This window comes from Schistocerca americana, chromosome 2 (assembly GCF_021461395.2).
Source record: "Schistocerca americana isolate TAMUIC-IGC-003095 chromosome 2, iqSchAmer2.1, whole genome shotgun sequence".
Lineage (NCBI taxonomy): Eukaryota > Metazoa > Arthropoda > Insecta > Orthoptera > Acrididae > Schistocerca > Schistocerca americana.
In genome coordinates, this window is record NC_060120.1 from 422,043,374 (window position 1) to 422,063,509 (window position 20,136).

At 43.9% G+C, this 20,136-nt stretch overlaps 1 protein-coding gene and 1 pseudogene across 1 annotated transcript in view; both read right to left on the reverse strand.

Moving 5' to 3' along the window:
* The window catches only part of LOC124594066, a 160,289-nt gene extending 146,918 nt beyond the window's left edge, over positions 1 to 13,371 (reverse strand). Inside the window, exons 1-2 of the mRNA XM_047132416.1 lie at positions 13,353 to 13,371; positions 7,828 to 7,989 (exon numbers count right to left, since the gene is read on the reverse strand). Of these exons, the coding sequence (XP_046988372.1) occupies positions 7,828 to 7,989; positions 13,353 to 13,371 (181 nt within the window). The remainder of the gene's footprint in view (positions 1 to 7,827; positions 7,990 to 13,352) is intronic.
* A 2,721-nt stretch (positions 13,372 to 16,092) lies between these two features.
* LOC124597422 lies at positions 16,093 to 16,209 on the reverse strand (annotated as a pseudogene).
* Positions 16,210 to 20,136: the final 3,927 nt, after the last annotated feature.

Sequence of the window (20,136 nt, forward strand, 5' to 3'; positions counted from 1 at the left end):
CTGCCCTCGCGTGTCATGGAGTGGAGCGGAACTCACCACCGGCAGTGTGTACCTCCTCGAGTGGTTGCAGCAATAGCAGTCTTCCCCCCCCCCCCCCCCCCCTTGAGTCACTGAGGCGAGAAATGGTGTGCGTAGATGCTGATGTGGCAGGTCCCCATCGTGCCGTCGTGTGCACGAGAGTGGAGTTACCGACTACACAGTATTCTCCTGGAAACGGAAATGTTTGTAGTCACGTTTTCATCTGTTCAATGGTGTGATTACTAACTTTGGAAGTGTGAAAGCGTCGGAGAGAGTCGGTCACATTCTACCAGCTGCAGTTTAAAGCTTGTTTCATGCTATATGGCTCGACAAGCTGAGTTGCACGTGGGGTTGCAGTGAATCAATGTGCGTGTGTGTTCCTAGTCAGTATGGTATCACGTCCTGCGACTTGGTTCTGGGTCATTTGCGAACTTTCTGCAATGACGTGTAATTGTTGATTTGGGACATTTAGGTTTTATTTTTGCATGCGAACCGAATGAAAGGTCAGTGACCAGTAGTTTCTCTGTCTGACATTTTGTACTATCAGTTGTCTATTGAGATCTTTGATATTTGTGGAATCTGTTTGAAACTTTCTATTATTTCTCTATATCAGTCAGTGCATGATTCGTTCAGTGAGTTCATTGGTGGGGAATTAATTCTGCACGTCATGTTCGAGAAAACGATCAGTCAGTCCCGCTTGTTGTACTGTTTAGAAGATTAAGCAACTGTAATTGCATGTTTTTGTTACAGTTAAGAGCGACTGAACCACTTTTGTTTGAATTGTCACACTGTGGGGTTTTTCCGAGGACGTGTGGTCTATAATAGCCGGTCCGGGCGAGCACTGAGTTCTGGATGGCTGTAATATATGGATTTTTAAAATTTTGTTGGCGATGTATCTTATACAGATTTTGGTTGCTGGAGTGTGTGCTCGTATAATTTAAATTGTTGGCTTGAGTATTGCCATGATGTGTTTAGGCGTTATCTACTGATTACTGTCAAGTGTTGAAGATGGGTAGTAAGGAAAAGTTCGTTATCGCGGTTCATCCGATTTGCTCAGTAGGTATCTTAAGTTGTTAACCACAAAATCCTACAGCTATCTGTTTTGATTACACCAGCGACAAATCAGAGTTAGTGCACTGACGACCGGCAAGGTAACCACCGTATGCTTGTATTGTATTGTCGGCACTGAACAGGCTAAAGACTGTATTGTTATAATGGGGCTATCTCCATGATGTATACTCAAAACATAGATAAGTTAATGCCAGTGCCGTCTTAGGATAAGAGTTTTATTTTCCGATAGCTGTAAGTGATATCGTATCTTATGATAAATTGTTACTATCTTAACTGTAAGTGATACTATCGCATTAAAGTTAATTAATATCGAATAAGCGCTCGAGGTTGAGAGTCAGCCTGGGTGTAGATTAATGAGTGGCCGTTAGTGTGTCTACTAATTCATAGAAAATATTGCTGCTGATCGGGCATATGGTAACATCTGTGATATTTTATGTGACTGACTCTGCTACGGACGCTGCTTATTAATTGTAACCTTTTGTGATCCTTTAATCCTCACGTTGGTTGTGTTTGTGTGAGGCAGTATACACTGATTATGCTTGTATTAATAATTACCAGCTGTGTGATAAAGGATTTAATTGCGTTTTCTGCTGTGAAATTAATATTGATTAATGCCAGAATTTTATGTTTTTGAAGTGCTCAATTCATTGTGATCAGTGCACGCATTTTTGATCAAATATTTAAATTGTTGGTCAAAAAAATAGATCAGATGGCTCTGAGCACTATGGGACTTAACATCTATGGTCATCAGTCCCCTAGAACTTAGAACTACTTAAACCTAACTAACCTAAGGACAGCACACAACACCCAGTCTTCTCAAGGCAGAGAAAAATCCCTGACCCCGCCGGGAATCGAACCCGGGAACCCGGACGGGGGAAGCGAGAACGCTACCGCACGATTGTTGGTCAACTGAATGTTTTACTTTGTATGTTTTAGATATGAGTGTTGCTAGCCAGTTGTGTTTTAAGTGAGAGTTAGAAGGAAGTTAATATGCTCAACAGATCACATTAGATATTCAGGTCTCTGTTTTGGAATAAAATCGCTTGTAGCTTACATTTGTCTTCCACTTTGACCAGTTACGAGGTTCGCACACTGGTCGAGCTGGTCAAATTCTGACGTCTGGCGCAGGATTCGCTCTCAAGACGCTGGATGGCCGTATTTTTCGTCATATTCGGAAGACCGGAAGTTGAGGTGCTTGTGGGATTTTAATCTGAAGAACTGAATGAGAATGATTCTTTCGCCACAACCAGCTCTGCCACAAAAACATAGCACTCCACTTCCCAATCGTATTGTGTCGCACAAAATTATTCAGCTACTAACCCTACGGACCAACTTGTATAAATGAGCTTTGACCATGTTGGAATGGCTATCTGAACAGGAGAAGATTGTGCAGGGGAAGGAGGTGCATGGTTTTGGGCCGTTGTAGTCCATCTTACGTAACTTGAAAGTAAGGTGATCGTTTACCGCGAATCAGAAATTGTTTAAAGAATATAACTAATTCATATTTTTAATATTTAATGCTGCGTTTTGTAGTTTTTATCCCGTAGAAGTTTTGTTACGTATTTTATCTCAGTTAATAATAGCATCACTTTCAACCATCCTACGCATTTTACAGCGTGAAAAGACTTATTTGTTCTCCGCCTGTTCAGCTAAAGTAAAGTGTTTATTTTTACTCGAGTCGTATTTCTTCTCGTTAGCAGTATGACGTATCATACTTGATATATAACTTACAACAATGTGTAAGTATGGTGAAACGTTATTCATCTTTGTATTATCATCAGTGAGAACAATCAACAAATATCATCAGTGAAAACAATCAACACATTAAAGTTAGTTTGCTTGCATTTTCTCTGTAAGGGGGACCCAGATAAAATGGCCAGATTAAGGTATTCCTGTTTTTTAAGATGTGTGGCAATAGAGGAAACTACATAGAAATGAGTGTTTGCAATCTGGCCGGCCGCTGTGGCCCAGCGGTTCTAGGCGCTTTATTCCGGAACCGCGCGACTGCTACGGTCGCAGGTTCGAATCCTGCCTCGGGCATGGATGTGTGTGATGTCCTTAGGTTAGTTAGGTTTAAGTAGTTCTAAGTTCTAGGGGACTGATGACCTCAGATGTTAAGTCCCGTAGTGCTCAGAACCATTATTGGTTGTAATCTGCAGCTATTGAAGTATAATATCAAAAAGTTTAATTGGCTTAGTATCAACTGAAGTACAGTCAACAATCAAATTTTCAAAACAGTCACTTTGTCCGACATGTGCGGGACACGTGTGCACTTAACTTTAAAGTCAGAAATAAGAGGTAAAATACTATCTTAACAAAGTGCTAAATATGTTTTACTGTGAAACTTTTCACAAATAAATCAAAATCTGTTCCTCAGCTCTTCGCTAGCCCAGAGGGAGCACAACTGGCCTTAAATCCAATCATCTTTAGCACTGAATTTGAAATTTTTTCCTCTGTCTTCATCGGTGTCGTCAGAAAGAGTTCTTCTAGGGTTGGGTTTCGTGCTTCTCGCAGTTTTATTTTCACTGATTTTCTTCTCTTCGGCTGCTTTCGTTTCTCCTTTTTGTTTTATTTTTCTTTCTCTTTATTTATTTGCATCAGATGCGTCACTGTCGTAACTACTTGCTGTGCATATCGCCACGGAGCCCTTCTTTCAATCGCTGCTTTTACGTTTTTCCCCTTCACTAGGCGGTCAGAAGTCACTTCCGAGAGGGCTATTCTTCCTGCAAATGATGAGCGAGTTTACATTGAGATACTGTGAAATTAAGTCATGCTATTAACAATGTACTGTAAATACGGAATGCGCATCTACTAAATTCGAAGACGAAAGTTATTTGGAATGCAGTGAAACACATCGAAGTTACGCGGTCAGCCACTTGCTCAAGTGTCATGCTGGCAACGTACACGAGTTCGGCCAAAACCGACCCACCATCTGCCGCAGTGCGACGAACGGGCCGCAGCTGATGTAGGTCTTAAACTATGATGAACCGACACAATACCACGAGGCGGTGGGCTGTGATAAGAGGAAGATGTGTTTGTTCCACCTGTTGATTGTTGGTCACAACTTCGACAACTAGACATATTAGCTATCGCAACGTCGTTCTCAAAAAGTTACTATGCAAAAGAACTATTTGCTAATGATCTGGCCAAATGCAATACTTCAATGAGATAATGACCAGATGATGAAAGCAATTTTGATCGTAATTCTGCATCAGGAGCCTACATGTTATGCCAGACGGAATTATACTTATCACAGTGGTGAGTTCTTAGATTTACTTCTGAATGAGGCCTAGTTGATACTATAACACACACAGAATGTTAGATCACTTTATTACACCTTGAACAAAATTAAATACGTAACTTCATATAACTCATTTTTAGGAGAAAGAAGAAAAGCACTTTAACATGTTTGATCAGTGATTCCACTTGCCTTGTAGAGTAGCAGAAACAGATGGACATAATGCAACCAAGACTTGTCAGACTCGCCATGCCCAGGAATATGAGTGTGAGGGGGGGCGGGGGGGGGGGGGGGGGGAAGGAGTGTTGTCGCTCGAGTATGTTGTCGCTGCTAGAGCAACTGGGTCAGCTGGTTCTACTGCGTTTGTTTCTGTTGCAACATCAACTGCTCTTTCCAAAGTTCCATGAATATTGGGTCTATGGAGAATGAACATTCATTGCGCCGATGACTAAATTTCACGGCGCCAACTTTGATATTATGATGAGATACAAAATGCGAAAGTCTGTTACTATGGTAGACGCAGATCAGCTGGATTGAGACGTAACTTCAGGTTCACGAGCCTTCGGCTTCACTCTACTGTGAGGCGAAAACCGCTTGAATATTAAAAGTTGTCGAGAACTGTAAACAAACCAAAATCACTGTCACAGAGAGCCAGCTGTAAAGTTGGCTCGGTATACTTTTAAGCTTATGGCGCGTGACGATCAAAAAAATGGTTCAAATGGCTCTGAGCACTATGGGACTTAACATCCGTGGTCATCAGTCCCCTAGAACTTAGAACTATTTAAACCTAACTAACCTAAGGACATCACACACATCCATGCCCGAGGCAGGATTCGAACCTGCGACCGTAGCAGTCGCGCGGTTCCGGCCTGCGCGCCTAGAACCGCTAGACCACCGCGGCCGGCCGTGACGATCAGTTTCATGGGATAGCAGCAACTTGATTTTGTCATTTTTTTCTTTTCTTCATTGTTATTTCAATTCTCCATGAGGGGGTGAGCTTGCAGCGGATCAAAGCACTCTCAATACAAATATTACGTATTTAATAAATATTTTAACGTATATAGTGAGATGAAAAGATCTGTTTCTAATAATATACCATGGTGAACAAATTTTATGACTTCATTTTTTTGGTGATGCTACTCAACAGTTGAAACATTATCTAGGAAGATGATGTCGACGCTGCTAAACTATCGTGGTGATACTGGTGGAACTTGTTAATGATTATGTTGTTGATGGAGGTGAAATGATAGTTACGACAGTGTGGTGCTGTGGATCCGTACGAAACATCTAAGAGTTACTGAGCGGAAAGATGGAGGAGGGAAGAAAACGGAAGGATGAGGTTAGGTGAGGCGTTGTTTCCTTTGAGTAGAAGGAAGGGTGTACCTCAGAGCAGGTTTTATCGTTGGCCACAGGGACACTGCAACAGCTACCGCGACAATGAAATGAGGAGGTCGGCATAGGAGAGGAATTCGTGGCCGGCCGCATCAAATCGTTCAGAAGAGTTACGAGATGTGATAGTATCGGAGTGGCAGTGCATTTGAATAGGTGATTACTGGCTAGGGTACTGGGCTATGGAATCGGATTTTCCGATTAGTGTATAGCGACTGAAGGTGCTCCAAGACGAGAAGATGGCGTGGAAAATGGTTGAGATACTTGATACTTTGTGTCGCTGGATTTGTAGAGCTCAGTGAGTAGCTATCGTGATACTGTCACGTGCTTGTAGCGTTGTTTCGAGACCAGCAACGTATTACATGTGTTTGGCAGTATTTTTGTCTATGATCCGCTGTCGAGGTTGATGTGCTGACATTCTAAACTCATAGTATTACTTGTTGGAAGTATTCCAGTTTTCCTTTAGACTTTGGCCCCGTACACCTACCAGGAGAGTTATCCCCTGTTGTATTAATACATGCCCTATCGCTCTGTCCCACCTTCTAATCAGTGATTTTCAAATATTACAGTTCTCCTCGATTCTGAGAGGATCCTCGTCATTTGTTACCAAATCAAATAATTTTCATCATCATTCAAAATGCTTCGATCGCTTCTTTTTCGGTTTTTCCACAGTCAATTCTTCACTTATATATAAAAAGCGTTAGAAAGGTACAACAATCTCAGAAATTTCCTCCTCAAATTGAGGCTTATGTCCTACACCAGTGCCGCGTGGTGTAGCCACGTCGTCTGAGGCGCCTTGCCACGGTTCGCCCGGCTCCCCCTCCCCCCGCCCCTGCACCCCCCCGCCGGAGGTTCGAGTTCTTCCTCGAACATGGATGGGTGTGTTGTCCTTAGCTTATGTTAGATGAAGTACTGTGTAAGCCTAGGGACTGATGATCTCACCAGTTTGGCCCCATAGGAACTTACCACAAATTTCAATTCTTTTTCCTATACCAGTAGATTTATTTTGGCAAGGATGCACTCTTTGCCTGTAGCGGTGTAGCTCTTATACTCTCCTTGCTTCGTCCATCAGGAGTAACTTTACTTCCAAGGCAGCAGTTTCCTTGATTTCATTTACGTCTTGATCCCCAATTTTAATGCTAAGTATATTGTTAGTCTCTTTTTTCCTACTCTTCATTACTGTTGTCTATCTACGGTTTAATCTCAATCCATAGTGGGTGCTGGTTAGATTGTTCATTCAGTTTGTCAGGTCATGAAATTCCTTGACACTGTATCTGTGAATAACAATGTCATTAGCGAATTTTGTACTTTTATCGTGCATTTTAATCTTTTTTGTCTGCATCATTGCATCAACAATATATACAAGTTGAATAACAGTTAAGAGAGACTGTAGCCCTGTGTAGATTCTACACATCAACATCAATAATCGGTTGGTTGCAGCCCCCCACAATGATTTGCGGAATTCCGGCGTAATGTTGTCTATATCTTCTGTCTTGGTTGACCTCAAGTCCTACAAAGTACTGACGGTAATATTAGTTTTGTTATGTCGCCCAATACAATATTCGTTTCTTTCTCTACCACATTAGTAGACATTGTGACACGTCTCATAGGACTTCAGTAAACTCCTTCCACGTATTCCTTTTGCACTCTAAAGTTAACGCTCTGCGTTTAATTTTATCGAACTTTACTTAGACTTTCCAGGTGCAGAATCTCTGGTTGTGGCGGTCATTTTATTTTTCGGTTTCTTCAGTTCTTTTCTGCAGTCATCTATTTTAGCCTTCCTACACTTCTCCTACACTTCTCATTGATACGCTACACCACTGTTCGATTTGCCGTGCAAATTAATACACTTACTTGCAACGGAATATTCACATGACCTGGGTGGTAGGACATCTCATGCGCTTTGACTGCGATCAAAGGGATCGCATCCTGTTCTCGATCGTCACCCCGTCATGCAGAACCAGATCTGCCAGTGTCCACGTCTCTCGACTCATTGATATACACCGTTCATCCGTGTCGACAGGAGTGTACCCTCGGCAACACTATTTGTTAACAGTTGCTCATAATCTTACCACGGCTAGCAGCAGGTGGTGTAGCGCGGGTCTGCCTACCTGTGCTGACGTCTGCGGTGATGCGCTCCCTGGCGCCGCGCACCCACGACGTGACGGCGACGTAGTCGCGCACGAACGACGGCACGTGGCAGCGCAGTACCGCCGTGTTGCCCAGCACCACGAACTCATCGTACACCTGCAGCTCGTAGAACTGCTTCACCACTGCCGGCACACAACATACAGACAGAAGTGATTACAAAGTTACATGTATATAGGCAAATTATTCCAGGATATCATTTGTGCCAAGTGAAAAAGTTACATTTAATTATTTCGTCCATTATTTTGATGAGGACTTGAGCGACAGCCTTAACAAAATTTCTGAATAAACTCATTTGGCCTTAGACTATTAAAGCATTATCTAATGCGACTGCTATTTCGACACATGTTCATCGTCAAGGATTCTGGGATAATGGGACCAACCCGACAACATAAAGTTGTGACATACTGGAACATTGTTTCCAGCAGCGTAAAAACAAATATTTGTGGCGGTATACATATATCTGCTGTTCCAAATGCCATGAGAGCCCTCGTGAAAAAGGACATAAAGTAATGGGAAACAGCAGACATGGTAGCAAACACAACATCCACCGTATACACTGAAGTAAAAACTTCTGACTGCCTTGCAGCAGGACCGGGTTCGATTCCCAGCCGGGTGGGAAATTCTTTCCGCTCGGGGACTGTGTGTAGTGTTGTCTTCAGCATCATTTCATCATCATCGACACGCAAGTCGCCCAGTACGGCGATTACTGGAAAGACTTGTAACTCGGCGGTCGAACTTGTTCCGGTGGGGACTCCCAGCCATCAATGCGGTACGATCATTTCATTTTACAGCCTTACGTTGTCGAGTTGGTTTTGAAAGAGGGGATAAAACAAATTTCCTTCAAAGGCCGTACAGTCCACAATCAGTATGCCAATCAGGCAAAATCTCCGTGAGCATTGTCAGTCATAATACGAGACAAATAAGTCGAAATAAGTATTACTTTACCATTACAATAATCTCCATTTTCATATATTCGACACAAGCTTCTATGCTTCAAATGCCAAAACGAATGCAGTTGAAGTTCAGTATTCAGTAAAGATTTCTGGCTATGATGCTAGCTGTTTGGTGAGCCCAATGACATATATTCAGATCCATGAACGTAAATGAAAGTTCCTCTCCAGATCGACTGGCGTCTTGGGTCGAGTCACTACCAGAACGAAACTTGCCGCACTATCCCACATCGGTGGTGTTCGCCATAGATGCTGCCCCATATACATTCTTCATTATCCAATGGATGTCTACCGGTGTTTGTCCTTTGACAGCCAAGAAAAGAATAGAAGTCTACTTTGGATGAATTTTATAACAACTTCGCCATAACTGCCGAGAATTCTTCCGGGTTGTATGGCCGTGGTCCATGGAACTCTTCTGTCCCTGACGTTTCGTCCAAAGCTACGTTGGACATCTTCGGGGGTGCTTTGGACGAAACGTCAGGGATGGAAGAGTTCCATGGACCACAGCCATACAACCCGGAAGAATTCACGGCAGCTGAAACATCCGATCGTGAAAGCCTTCATTGTGTAACTTTGCCATAGTTCACTTTTCCACACTTACTGCACGCAGGTCGGAAAGACACGAATATCGCACTAATCATTTGCTTGCATGTTGGTGTTTATACTGTATACCCACAACGGAGTCTCAATACGTCGCACGTACGGTTCAGGAACGACATCAAACGGAAACTTTTTGATAGCACTTTACTTTTTGTCAGTGAAGAATTATAATTTGAGGACTTAGAAATAAAATTCATACAAATTACAAAAACCGATGTACATATGGACGTATGTGTATATGTATGTATGTTCCACTTCTCCTCCAAAACAACTAGACCGAATTCAATCCACTTGGTACGCATGTTATTTACTGTCTGGAAACAAACAGTGTGTGGCCAAGAACCACCAACCTGTCGAAGGGGTTGGGGCGAGGAAGCAAAAGCAGTGGAGCCCACAATGCGATAATACCCGTACTTTAGTTATCCAGTATTTGTGAATGAGAGCACTTAGAGTCTTGCAAAAACTTTTACACGTAGTCACAAACCTTTACGTACCTATATCTCGCTGACACCTCCAACAAAATATGAAAAGAAGAAACCTTATCGCTTCCAACATTTTCGCTATTCATGCAGTAAAACTGCCACATGAAGCATGACGTTTTAATTTATTAGTTATTTTTTACTAAGAGTACTCGCGGCACATTTCGCAGGCGGTATCCTCATATGTCACTGCATATAGCTATTAAAAAATGTGATTGTACGACACATAGTTCAGGAGATAGGACGTCATAAAAAATGAGATGCGTGAGAAACCGTCACTTCACCCACGACGTTTTAATTTATTTCTTCTTTACTACCACCTCTATTCATAACACATTTCACAGACAGCAGGCCTCTTATACCGCTGGATGTACCAGCAAAATTACTTCATCGAACAGCACACAGTTCATGAGATACGATGTCATAACCAGTGAGGTGAGTGAAAATGCAGATGCAGATGCGAGCTTGCGTTATCTTGATGAAAGATACCGTAACGAAGAACTCGAAGACAGGGCCGTAGCACGACACAAAACACACGCAGTCGTGTTATGTACCTAATAACACAACCTACCATTACACAAAGTTCTCTGCTCATATGACAACATCAGGTGCAGTTTGGCAACTTTTGTTCTTCACGGAGCATCCATGCACGGAATAGTCCGACGTGATGCTGTGTGCAGGACCGGCTCTCGTCTGAGACGACTACGTGAAGCCACCCTTGTATACAGTGATGTTTTTTTGAGCTCACCAATTTCGGACCACCTCCCTTCGCTGCCATGTCAAGGGAAGCCACACTAATAGACGTGAGACCCTCTGTGGTGCCGGCCGGTGTGGCCGAGCGGTTCTAGGCGCTTCAGTGTGGAACAGCGCGACCGCTACGGTCGCAGGTTTGAATCTTGCCTCGGGCATGGATGTGTGCGATGTCCTTAGGTTAGTTAGCTTTAAGTAGTTCTAGGGTACTGATGACCTCAGATGTTAAGGCCCACAGCGCTCAGGGACATTTGAACCATTTGAACTCTCTGAGGTAAAGCAGATGTCGTCGGTCCCTCTCCTTACTTGTCTTGGTGCAAAGAAGCCCATTTGGATGTCGTTGTACGACGCATCACAGCTGAGAGAATAACAGCTGTGGCATTGAATGGCATTGAGTATAGCACTCCTATACCCTTCGACAAACCTCAGCGTCGATAAGCCACGATCCTGCCAGTACAAATTTTCGACACGTACCGACAGGCATTCCTCCCTGCTACACGTCGCATGACACTACAGGGGTTGGACAGAAATATGGAAACAGCACGAGAAATGCACAAGAAATCAGTCATGGTCAGAATATGTTTTGTAGTTTTGAGTGCATTGCGTCGCAGCTAAGTGAATTCGAACGTGGGCAAATTGTTGGTGGTCGTACGGCGGGTGCTTCCGTAATCAACGGTGCTCAAATGTTTGATGTTTCAAGAGGTACCGTATCGAAGATTTATACCGCACACAGGGAAAATGGACAGAATATCATCCGCTATGTCACGACGTGGACGAAAGTGTGTGTTGAGCAATTGTGACAGATGGTCATTGAAGAGAATTGTGACAAAAAATAAGAGCAAAAGTCACTGCAGAACTGTAAATAGCTCTTGCGAACCCTGTCAGTACCAAAACAGCACGAACGGAACTGCAGGACGAGCTGGAATCAGTGATAACATGCCAGTAACAGGAGAACGTGATGCAGAAGCAATAAAACCTGAACTTGGGAGCAGTGGAGAAAGTCATTTGGTCGTATGAGTCTTGCTTCTCACTGTTTTCAAGTTCTGGGTGGATTTACTTCCCAAGTTAAGCCTCATCCTGTGATAAAATGTTTGTTCCCCAATGGTGATACTATGTACAAAGATGACGAGGCCCCTGCTCACACACACCGAATCATCCAGGACTCCTTTTGTGAGTGCGAAGATGAATTGTCTCATCTCCCATTTCCACCAAGGGCTCCCGATCTCGATATTATTGAGCCTTTGCGGTATACTTTGGAGGGATCGGTCTCCACCACCATCATCATGACTTAAATTTGTTGTTATCTTGCAGGAATAACGGTATAAGATTCCCATGAAACCCATACAGGGCCTGTATTTATCCATTCCAAGGCTACTGGATGTTGGTTTGAATACCAGAGTGTTTCTTAGAGCGTATTAAAGTTTTGAATCTTTGGTTTTTCGATATATTTGTCAGAGCTGTGTATCTTGCAAAAACATAAAATAAAATAAAATAAAATAAAAATACCTCGCTGTCTGGGACACCTTGTCACGGTCTGTGCGGCTCCCCCGTCGGAGGTTCGAGTCCCTCCTCGGGCATGGGTGAGTGTGTCGTCCGTAGCGGAAGTTCGTTTAAGTCAGATTTAGTAGTGTGTAGGCTTAAGGGACCGCTGACCTCGGCAGTTTGGTCCTATAAGACCTTACCACAAATTTCGAAATTTTTTTTTTGTCAATCCTTTGAGATTTATTTATAACGGAATGAGGAAAAATAGTATCTAGCATATGAGTGATTGCTCGTCCATGGCGGCAGCAGAATCATTCTGCAGTAGGTCTCAAATACTGGTTCCCTAAATTTTCGCAATAGTGCCTTGCGAAAAGAGCGTAGTCTTCGCTCCAGGGCTTCAAATTTGATTCCACGAAGAATCTCCGCGATACTTGCCAGCTGATCGAAGATGCGTGAAACGAATCTAACAGCACGTCTCTGAATTTCTTCGATGTCTTCCTTTAATTGGGCCTGGTGGGAAACCCAAACATTCGAGCAGTATTCAAGAACGGGTAGCACTAGTTTTCCGTGAGCGTTCTCCTTTATAGATTAGCTATTACCCAAAATTCTCCTAACAAGAAGAAGTCAAGCATTCTCCTTCCTTACCTTCTGTTCTAGTTCCATTTCATATCGCTTTGCGACGTTAAGTCTACATATTTAATCGAAGTGACAGCGTCTAGAGCACACCACTACTGCAGTTTTCGAACTAAAAGATTGTTTTTCTTGCTCATCTGCTCTTACTTTTGCCTATATTCAGAAAAAGCTATTCGTCACTTCTCTGGGGTAATCCAGACGGGACCTTTGTCTCTGACGAACAGTCCTAGTCGAGGACAATTTATTGCGTTTTGTTCGTAGAGAAGACGTAGAATCACTCACATAGGCGACAAGCTACTTCGTACTGACGGACTTTAGTTAAAGGTCTGCAGCGGAGCACCATGTCAAACGTTTCCGGAAATCTACGAAATTTGCTTCTCTTAGTTATGGGAAGGAAAACTGTGATTGGTTGTCTTTATGGAGTCGAAAATTTCTAAAAATTGACTGTGAAATCCAATAGCGATGAACTTTCCAGATTCCTAAACACAGTTCTGGATACCATTTGCTGTGTAACTGTTACATAGGCGTAACAGTTCTGTAGATCGTGACCTCTACGCTCGCGGCTGGAGTTGGAAGCTAGCGCGTGCTTACTTTTACGTATTCTACACATGTCTCTTGCCAGAACTATCATCATTGAATCTTCGTTGTCCTGTAGCTTCCATTAGCTGTATTTATTTCGATTGCTTCTTTCGGATTTACTGTGTTACCACTTCTGCGTATTAAGGACAACTTGATGCGCCAACCAGGAGCTGGATTTGAGTGATTCTGTTGTATTCGGTTTCTTTATCCAGTTTTATTTGAAGACAGCGCTTATATTGTCTTGGACTATTTAGTAGAGGAAAAACATTGTCCACACTCGAACTGTGAGAAATAATTTCGTGATGCTGTAACAACAGAGGAGAAACTGGTAAAGATGGGAAGGGAGCCCAGAAATGTGAAAGAGAAGGATAGAAAACCTTATTTGCGAAACAGTCTCACTTGTTATTTCTCCTAAAGAGTTTAGCTAAGACTGTTAAATGTAATTCTAATTCAGTTTAGTCCGTGCATTAGAAAGAGGCGTCCGTAATAAATTTGCGTTTAAATTGAGTGGCACGCTTGGGTGCCAATGCAGATCTGGAACAGCGCCAGCAGTCGATAGAATAAAAGTCTAGAATATCAGGAAATCGGTTTAAAATAGTTTACGTGCTTCGGCTCTTGGCTGGTAGATGAAGATGGGGAGAAAAAGTAGTGTAGATCGGGCGCTGCGGGTGGCGCACTCACAAAAAGACCCGTGCCCGGCGGAGGCGTGCTATTTGTATGCTAATGGTAGGCGGGGCGTGACAGCTCAGATGCGCCGGAGGCGGACAATGGGGAAACACTCACTCGCCCACTTAGGCCGGCTGCCGGCGCCTCCGCGGGAATTCCCCGCCGAACAGCAGAGCGCAGCAGGCGACCTGCTGCTTGCGAGGCGGCGTGCGCAAGAGGCCGCCGCGGGCAGCGAACCTCTTCTCTCCCCGCCCTGCGCTCTCGTTTGCGGGGCCGGGCGGTCCGAGCGCCGCGCCGATATGCACAACAGCGCACGGAGGCACGCACTGCCCGAGGCTGCCGGCAGCTACGGCTCCCCGCTGGTAGCCCGTGGCTGTGCAGACCACTCCACTCCTGCCTCTCCTTACACACACACACACACACACACACACACACACACACACACGAACTCATTATCACTGGGGGTTAAGGCGACTCTGGGGGATGAGCACGAAAAATAATTGCCCAACATACAAAGAGACAACACGGCTATCGTATTTTTGTGACTCTTTTGCTTATGACACGTGAAGTTCAGAAATGATATATAAATCAGCAGAAGCAGATCCACAGAACTGTCGAAAATCGACCTTGATGTTTTGTGGCGTCTTTATCACCGTAAAAAAGGGAAAATATGTTTTTACAATGGAATGAAAACCCTTAGCTGCTAACAGGCGTTGACATACGTCAACGGGGACAGATGAAAATGTATGCCCTGACCGGGACTCGAAACCGGGATTTCCTGCTTACATGGCAGACGCTCTATCCATCTGAGACATCGAGGACACGGTGGATGTTGCGACTGCAGGGATTTATCTCTGGCACGCCTCCCGCGAAACCCACATTCTCAACGTATTGTCCCGCACTACATTCGTAGTGTCCCCCGTCCATTATACTCATTACTCGCGGCGCGTTGCCGCTTCCCCTAATAGTTCGGGCACTGTTTGTGCATCCGCACAGAAGAAGATGATCAAGTGGCCGGTGAGCCTGAACTATATATATACAGGGTGTCCCAGCTATCTTGTCCACCCAAAATATCTCTGGAACAATAACAGCTATTGGAAAGCGACTTTCACCGGTATCAATGTAGAGCTGGGGCCCATGAATGTACATATTTGGAAACATTCTAAAACGAATGCATATGTGTTTTTTAACACAAACTTATGTTTTTTTAAGTGGATCTTCTATATTTTTTCTTTAGCAATCCATAGCATGACAAAGCACATACACAATGGCGTTGATTGCATCGCAATATTCCCATTACATCCCGAGATATTGAGACGCGAAGTTGACGCTTGAAACACCCGACATGCGCTGCTAGCGCACGTCCTGAGCCTCAGGCGTAAACCCCGTGCTGCCCGTAATCGCAATGTGATTGACATGTGTAATCACACCTCCATACTTATCAAGAGGTCCGAAACGAATAATACGGTCTGCTGCCATCAACACTCATAAGCACATAATGGTTTCCCTCTTGCACGTTTTACGTATCTACGTACACAATATGAACCAGTACCGATCGCTGTTGACCCGTCAGGTTGTCTTATTTATCCTGCACACCCAAAATAAGGTTTATCTAATGCGTTATATGACCCATTGTGCCTGTCAAGTGTCCAACGTAGTTCCCACTACTGCCACAGTTACCACTTCGCCTTGTTTATGATTTGCGACCCATGCAAACTCCTGTACTCCACCACCCTCCGAGCATCCCATTTGTTGTTGCTTTGGCGTGCAGTACACCGCTTGCCAGTGTAGTCGTGCATCAGAGTAATCTAGTGACGGCACGGAGGTAGTACACATTGTGAATAAACGTTGTGTTGTGGAACTTATACTGTACAGTATAATGTAGCACTCCGTCTTCAGGCCACAATTGGCCCATCGGGACCATCCGACCGCCGTGTCATCCTCAGTTGAGGATGCGGATAGGAGGGGTATGTGGTCAGCACACCGCTCTCCCGGTCGTTATGATGGTTTTCCGTGACCAGAGCCGCTACTATTCGGTCGAGTAGCTCCTCATTTGGCATCACGAGGCTGAGTGAACCCCGAAAAATGGCAACAGCACATGGCGGCTGGATGGTCACCCATCCAACTGCTGGCCACGCCCGACAGCGCTTAACTTCGGTGATCTCACGGGAACCGGTGTATCCACTGCGGCAAGGCCGTTGCCTACAGTATAATGAACACACATGAAAATATGGTAGAAATGCTGCTGATCTATGGAGAATGTACGTTGACGGGAAATACGTTATGAGATTGCTTGTTTGTTGATAGTACTGTTAGCGAACATTATGATAATTAAGTTAATATGTCTGTTTTCTACCCTACTCTACATACCTGTACTGTACCCTGTTGTAGGTGGACGAAATGCTGTTCAGGCAGAACGACTGTACAGAAGACGATTCCCTGACAAGCCATCGCCTTCGCGCCGGATGTTTGGTCGTCTCACATCTCGTCTACGTGAAACGGGAAGCTTAAATCCAAGACCTCGACATCACCCTAGAAGACGCACAGATGAACGTGCTGAAGTTGCTGTGCTCGCTGCCATGGCTGTGAATCCTCAAATCAGCACACGTCAAATTGAACGTGAAGTTGGTGTGTCGAAATCAAGTGCACAGGGTATTCTTAAACGTTATAAACTTCATCCTTACCATGTTCATTTACACCAGGATCTTCATGGAAATGACTTCCGCAATAGGGTAAAATTTTTTCGGTGGGCTCAGGAAAAACTTCTGACTAATCCAATTTTTTTTGCAGATGTTCTCTTTACCGACGAGGCATCATTCTCCAACAAAGGAATTGTCAATATGAGGAATATGCATTATTGGTCCGCAGACAATCCAATATGTCTCCGTCAGGTAGAGCATCAACGTCCGTGGAAAGTTAATGTTTGGTGTAGGATTATTGGGGATACCATTATCGGACCTTTCTTTATAAATGGTATCCAAAATGGCAGACAATACTCCAGATTTATACGAAACAATCTTCCTGTTCTCTTGGACACCGTACCTCTGAACCGGAGAATGGTCATGTGGTATCAGCATGACGGATGCCCTGCACATAACACCTTACGAGCACGACGACGTCTGAACCGTAAGTTCCCTGGTAGGTGGATTGGACGAGGTGCCCCAGTTAGGCGGCCTGTCCGATCTCCGGACCTTACACCGCTGGATTATTTTCTTTGGGGAGCAGTGAAGGATGCTGTTTACCAACATGAACCAACAACACCAGAGGACATGAAGCAACGCATTATTGATGGTTGTACAGCCATCAAAGAGGAAACAGTAGCACGAAGTAGGGCATCCTTCATCCGCAGAGTGACCCTATGTATGCAAGCCAATGTGCATCACTTTGAGCATGAGATGTGAACGCTATGTTTAGTATGTAGTGCTGGTACCACAGTGGAAGTTTCTACAAAGGGCCATTTTACCCAGTAATGTTAAGAAACATTTGTTTGCAACAATTTCTCATTTAACACATTAGATAAACGTAACATTGATAATTATGTGATAATAAAACTAATTGGTTAAACATGTTTACATTCATCTTCTATGTCCTACCTGAACTTCCCAAATCAAAACATTTTTACCTAAACAACGGTAAAACTTTTAGTCCACTTGCGCGTTTCACTAAAACCATCAACATGAATTTTACTATTACGAGTGAATGATTAACTGTCACTTGCGCTAGATCTACAGTAAAGTAAAGTTTTAACGTTGAACGGCATTACCTTTTTAGTAACGGATTAACGATAAGCGAAGTTAACTTTGTGACTAACGTTACGATACACAGATATCTTACAGAACCGCATCACCCCCCTAGCCTATGGGATAAATACCTGCTGGAATGTACGACGTTAATGCAGGATGGCAGCAGACCGTATTATTCGTTTCGAACCTCTTGATAAGTATGGAAGTGTGATTACGCATGTCAATCACATCGCGATTACGGGCAGCATGGGGTTCACGCCTGAGGCTGAGGACGTGCGCTAGCAGCGCATGTCTGGTGTTTCAAACGTCAAATTCGCGTCTTAATATCTCGGGATGTAATGGGAATATTGCGATGCAATCAACGCCATTGTGTATGTGCTTTATCATCCTATAGATTGCTGAAGAAAAAATATAGGAGGTCCATTAAAAAAAAAAAAATAAGTTTGTGTTAAAAAACATACATGCATTCGTTTTAGAATGTTTCCAAATATGTACATTCATGGACCCCAGCCCTACATTGATACTGGTGAAAGTCGTTTTCCAATAGCTGTTATTGTTCCAGAGATATTTTATATATATATATTAGATGGTATCTGTTCTTTCGGGCCGGCCGCTGTAGCCAAGCGGTTCTAGGCGCTTCAGTCTGGGCCCGCGCAGCTGCTACGGTCGCAGGTTCGAATCCTTCCTCGGGCTTGGATGTGTGTGATGTCCTTAGGTTAGTTAGGTTTAAGTAGTTCAAAATCTAGGGGACTGATGACCTCAGATGTTAAGACCCATGGTGCTTACAGCCATTTGAACTATTTTTTTTTTTTTTTGTTCTTTCGGACATGTCCGAAACAACAGATACCGTCTTAGTATACAAATACGTTTTTCCTCGAAAGGTAGCATGGTAAAATGCTAGTGTATTGTGTATGGACCCTGGGTTTTATTCCTAGTTAATGCAATTTTTAAAAGAAATATGGTTTCTACGATCATTTCCATAAAGTGCGAAACACTGTACGTAAAGATGAAAAAAATACAACAGCGCTTGAGAGTGGGAGTAGCTGGCTCGAGTCTCGTTTCGGTCATTACTTTTTCCGTTTTTTCCATTCAGTTCGAGTAATTGCGTTATTTAAATATAAAATTTGTCTAATATATTCTGATTAACGCATACATAGTCTTCACTTTATGAAAAACGCACATGTACTTATTTTTAATTCATCACAAACATCCAGTTTTGACAATAAATATGCACCGAGGAAAAAAATATCGAACAGCAAAACTAATTGATGAAGAGTAGGGAAATATCTTCGATACATTTGCACAGGTAACATACGTAAGCGATGACACTGCAAGAGCCGGCCGCGGTGGTCAAGCGGTTCTAGGCACTTCAGTCCGGAACCGCGCGACTGCTACGGTCGTAGGTTCGAATCCTGCCTCGGGCATGGATGTGTGTGATGTCCTTAGATTAGTTAGGTTTAAGTAGTTCTAAGTTCTAGGGGACTGATGACCTCAGATGTTAAGTCCCATAGTGCTCAGAGTCATTTGAACCATTTGACATTGCAAGATCACACTAAGAGCGAGATAAGGCATTGTAAATATGAAACGCTGGTATATTAATAACCAACATTATAGGCAGATGTTGAATGCAAGCATGCAATGTGCATACACTGAGTTGTACAAATTCCGGTTGGCAGTTTGTGGGATCGAGGTCCATGGCTGTTGCATTTGGACGGTCAATACAGGGACTGCGGATAGGTGCCGCTCGGTGAGAGTGTAGATCGGCCTTCAGGCGTACCGAGATAGTTCGTGCAGTTGCGATAACGCAGTGTCCCCGATGGCGCAGTGAGCAGGAGGTCCCGGGTTTGCGTCCAGTACACATTTTCGCTCGTCGCCGCTGATTCCACTTACTGTCCCGCTGTGGCTGGTAGCAGTAATTCCCTTTCAATGAACATATAGTGCTTTACAGCTGCGGGATCTGTGTAGTGTCAGTGCTTTCGAAGGAACAGACACCATACATTCAGACAGTACAGGGACGGTTAACGCTTTCCGTGGTCGACGCTGGAGTTGCCGGCCGATGATGTTGCATACGTGCTGTATCGGAAGCAGATCAAGTGATCGAGCAGGCCAAGGCAACATGTCGACGCTGTGCAGAGCATGATGGGTTACAACAAAGATATGTGGGCGAGCTTTATGCTGTTGGAAAACACCGCCTGAAATGCTGTTCTTGAGTGGGAGATTGACGCACAAATTTGCAGTCAGGTGCGTGGGATAATCGCGAGAGTTTTCCTGCTGTCATATGACATTGCACCCTACACATATCTGCAGGTTTGGGTACAGTGTGCCGAGGATGCAGTTAGGTTGGTTGGAGGCCCTCCACTGGCCCCCTTCTAACCAACACACGACCA